General features: G+C 38.4%; 1 protein-coding gene across 1 annotated transcript in view; it reads right to left on the reverse strand.

Annotated features, from left to right (window-relative positions):
- Window positions 1-794, reverse strand: part of LOC137968177 (uncharacterized) — a 1,683-nt gene extending 889 nt beyond the window's left edge. Inside the window, exon 1 of the mRNA XM_068814808.1 lies at window positions 782-794. Coding sequence (XP_068670909.1) covers window positions 782-794 — 13 coding nt within the window. The remainder of the gene's footprint in view (window positions 1-781) is intronic.
- Between the last annotated feature and the right edge of the window lie 4,206 nt (window positions 795-5,000).

A 5,000-nucleotide genomic window follows, 5' to 3' on the forward strand; every position in this document is an offset into this window, starting at 1 on the left:
AGCCAACAACGTATCACTCACCCCCAGGAGGATCGCACATTGGATTCACAGTCCAAGTTGACGAGAAATTGAGAGATAGTTACAGGAAACTCAACACTGGACAACGTCTGGGGAAAACTGTAATTCAGTGCCCTGAGCGGGATTTGAACCCATGTCCCCCTGATCATTAGTCGGGTGCGATGACCACTACACTAGTTCAGTCAACTTGGACTTTGAATCCATTTGCGATCCTCCTGGGGGTGAGTGATACGTTGTTGGCTCAAGGGATCCACTTAACTTACTGCCATTAATTACCCTTGTCCGCCTGTGAATCACATGTTGATCCAGCGTTATCACATATAAAAACTGGCCTTTAGGGAGCCCCACGTAAATGTCACACATTAGGTGATAAATCAGCCATGTTTTCAGCATGGTTGTCCTGATAGTATAGTGGTCATCACACCCGACTAATGATCAGGGGGAAGTGGGTTCAAATCCGCTCAGGGCAATTACAGTTTTCTTCAGAAGTTATCCAGTGTTGAGTTTCCTGTAACTCTCTCTTAATTTCTCCTCAACTTGGACTGTGAATCCATTTGCGATCCTCCTGGGGGTTATACGTTGTTGGCTAAAGGGATCGCACAATGCAGAATGGGCTTCCCTTTTCAACGCCTTATTCAAGATATATATCTGACTAGATTTACAAAAGGGTACCCTCTTATATTATGCTGAGACAACTTTTCATAGCTATGATCCCAGCAAGGAACAAACTTTAACCTCCCCCGGCCTCAAAAATGCCACTTACAAATTTCACTCATGTCTACCGGCAGGCTATATTTTACTTTTCTAGGCATGGGGGACTCCTTTGGACCTTAAGGGTCAAACTGAGATATTATTCTTATACTAAACCCCTACATAAAAGATTGGTTCTGAGTCATTTCATTTTGTGCTTCATTATTCACGGAGAAGGTTTTTCATATATCAAATACAAGGTGTTACAAATGAACCCACTGGGAAATCCGAGCCCCAGGTGGGGTTTATTTATTTACTTATTTTTTTTTTTTGCAATGGCTACAAATGTGAAAAATCAAAGGAAAGAAAAAGATACAGATGAACTTAGATTCTACCCAAAAAGTATTGAATAATGCTAAGTTATTTTAGTAAAGGACTGATTTTATATTCTGCCTTCAGATAACAATAGCTCGAATGAACTGACTACCCAAGAAAGACAGAATAACTTAATAATTGTTTTTGTTTTGTTTTTTTCAGACAAAAGCCCTGATTTTATATTCTGCCTTTAGATAACAACTGACTACCCAAGAAAGACAGAATAATTTAATATTATTTTTCTTAGATAAAAGCAGTGATTAGGACCTGTTTTACCCACTATTTTCTTGTGCCACTTTGAGGAGAAATGGGTAAAAAAATGTGAAGGACTGTCCATCCATTTGGTTCAGTTCAGATATGTAGATGGCACTTTCACCATGTTTGACAGTAAAACCGGTGCTGAAAGATTTCCACATTACCTTAACAATAGGCATGCCAATATTAAGTTAACTATGGTGGTTGTGGAAAATCAAGAAATTTCGTTTTTAAATGTTCTCGTCAAACGCAATCAAAAAACACTTTCTCAACAAAGGTCTACAGAAGGAAAACTTTTACGGGTCTCTTCACAAAATGGAAGTCCTTTACACCCAGGAAGTATAAAATTCATTTGATTCGCGCACTTACCAACCACTGTTTACGCATTTGTTCAACATCCTCTTTGTTACAGTCTACTTTCAATTTAAAAAGCTATTACTCCAAGACGGTTACACGGAAGGAATTGTTTGTTACCACATGAAGAATGTCTTAAAAAAATATCAGAATCATTCCACAGTTCCAAAAAGAGATGCAACCCTTGTTTTACCCGATTTAGGTTTTCAAAGTGAAATTATTACACGCTCTCCCAACTCCTGCATTAGTAAGTTATATGGTTTTGTTTACCTAAAGCCCGCCGCACACGGCGAGGAAAGAGCTGAGCAAGCTGCCTCACGTTTCCTCACGTGTGCAGGGAAATTTTGGTAAGAAATTCGCCTCGCGAGGCCGTGAGGATAAAATCAAACATTATTGATATTTTTGGCTTCACGAGGCAAGTTCCTCACTGTGTGCGGTCATCGTGAGAATCTAGCTGAGCTTGATTTAATCAAGTATATAATCAAAATACATGGCATACTCACGTGACTTCAGCTGTTTATCATGTTGTCGGAGGAAGAAATTCCAACGCCACTGAAGTCACGCGAAAATGCCACGTATTTTTGTTGGATGCTTGATTGACCGAGCGTAGCTCGATTCTCACGATGGCCGCGAACAACGAGGAATTTGCCTCGCGAGGCCAAAAATACCAAACATGTTTGAGTTTATCCTCTTGAGGCGAATTTCTCACCAAAATTTCCCTGCACACGTGGGAAAATGCAAAACTAAGCAAGGTACAGATTTTTTTAGCCTGCCTTATGCAAAGCAAATACTAATGCAAAAGTAAATAAATATTGATACACAGTTTTTAGGAAGAGCAGAATAAAGTTTTTAGGTAGTGTCGATTGAGAAAAAAAAATTTGCCATCAGCAACAAAAGGTACGACATAAAAACAACATAAAGTTTGTGCCACGAATATAAAAAAGTTACCATCAGCGAAAAACATTTTGGGAGCTTTTTGCTACGTTCAATTTTCTATTGTACTTTTGGCTGCACAAGTAAATCGGAATTCAAATCGATTTCAAGTTTTCTTGCGTTTTACTAACAATTGCAACTCACGAAACAAAGGATACATCCGAGACACTTGGATTGATGGCAAGACAATGGGTTTTCCCTTTTCTTAGCTTGTTTGTTTGTTTGTTTTTTTCTTTCGAGTGTTATAAAGTTCGACAAGAAATAGGCGAATTCAACACGAAGATCACAATCGTTGACGAGCATTGTTTCTGCATGGTCAAAAATTCACTTTCCTATACGAGGTTATTTATCACCAGGTAATTCCATCATTATCAAATTAGAAGCGCCTTGCCAATTTGGGGGCTGATATATTGAAATTCAAGCACTCTTCTAACAGACCTCTTTATTTTTTTTATTTATGCACGCGCTGCGGGCCTATTGCCACGACGGACTTACACTATTCCACTCTTAGGCTGTTACACTCACACACTCTTTCAACCTGGTGACATAGTGTGTAGTGCACTTACACTTACAGTGCACTACCCCAATAACGAAAGACGGACGTTTCTTGGTTGTTTAACTCTGAAAGCGAAGAAAGATTAATATTCTTCCCTGTAGTATATTCAGTATAAATCAATGTAAACAAGACCCTTGACAGAAGGTGATCACGTGCACCTTTTTGGTTTCCTAGCAGGTGATCAGTTTCTTCATTTTGACAGAAATGCCTAATTTCAAGCCGAGGGGGACAAGGTACGAGTCTGAAAAGTATATGATAAACAACTATTGATCCACATAGTCAGAACGTGCACACCAAGCTTTACAAAATGCCCTATTTTGGTGTTAATAGACCCAATATTAAGCGAGATACAGCCATTTAAAGACGTTAAAATTTACAAAGAAATGTATGGTCATCCAGACGCTGCGTCCTGCTTTGTAATTTTGACGTATTTAAATGACTGTATCTCAGTCAAAACTAGCCCAATAGGATTTTTGTAAATTTCGCTGTGCTCTTTCTGACTTTGTAGATCAATAGTTGCTAATCTTATGATTAACAGGCTCGTACCTAGTCCCCTTCGGCTTGGAAATGACCTTTCCCTTGAAACATAGAAGTCAGAGACTGCAAAAAAAAAAAAAAAAAAAAAAAAGAGCATTTACGATCGAATGACATTAATCTTTGGCTGAGAATTCGAAATTCAGAGTTTTATGCAATAATTATGTTATTTTTTTCTTCATCTGTCTCCTGGCTTGCCTTTTACTCTTAACTCCCGGCTTTTGCGTTCCTTTTTGGCCTGGCATCAGATTAGACTGAAAATAAGAGGAATTATGAAGCGGAAACAACATGGTCGGTCCTTCCTTAGTGTGTGGAATAAACGTGTGCTTTGTGCAACTACAAGACATGCATCACATGGAAGAAAACGTCCGTCAGAGCAATTTGCAGTTATTATTATTATTTTTTTTGGTTTTACTCAAGAGCGCGTTTTCTTATAGCCAGCAAGCAGGCTTCACCATTGAAATGGCCCGCGGTCGAAATATAGGCGCTTGGATACTAGAAAGAAACTTTTAACCAAGCCCCCATAGTTAGACCGCCCGCCATTTTCAACAGAAGAGCCTGGTTGCAAGCTAGTTTTGTTATCTTTTATTACCAAAGCTTAAAAAAAAGTAAAAAGGCTCAAAACGGGACAGGACATTACAAAATAATTCAACGTGTGAGCCAAAGGGCCGATGTGGGCACGAACTCTGGGTGACCCCTCAAATGTTCCCCCACCTCTCCTCCCCCCCCCACTTGATGTTAACTGGAACGCTGCAGTTCAATACCACCCAACCAAATGCCTCCTGTTTTTGTGTAACACATACAAAGGAAACCCAGTTCACGCTCATACAGTGTCTAGTTTTTATTTATCCAATCATCTTAGCTCTAGCTACCGTGTCTCAAGTTGCTTTTTCAATTCCGGAATCAAGTAAGGAACGGGTTGTCTTTTCACATGAACATTTAGACTTAGTTACAGTAGTTGCTTAATTTCTTTTAATACTTCTTCTGATTCTTCTTCTTCTTCTTCTTCTTCTTCTTCTTCTTCTTCTTATTATTATTATTATTATTATTATTATTATTAATTATTATTATTATTTTTTTTTGATAAAAGTGTCCCTGAAACAGGAGCCAATGAGCTCCTGCTCGAAAAAAAAAAAAGACCCCAAAAACAAATTATAAAGCAATATTCAAACAATAATATTTATTTCCATATGTGGTCCAAATGCAGCAACAATTAAATTCGAATGGTTACTGAGATATTGTCCAGTAGAAGACAGAATTATACCATTTTTAACTTTGTAATACA

The sequence above is a fragment of the Montipora foliosa genome, chromosome 8 (assembly GCF_036669935.1).
Source record: "Montipora foliosa isolate CH-2021 chromosome 8, ASM3666993v2, whole genome shotgun sequence".
In the NCBI taxonomy this organism is placed as follows: domain Eukaryota; kingdom Metazoa; phylum Cnidaria; class Anthozoa; order Scleractinia; family Acroporidae; genus Montipora; species Montipora foliosa.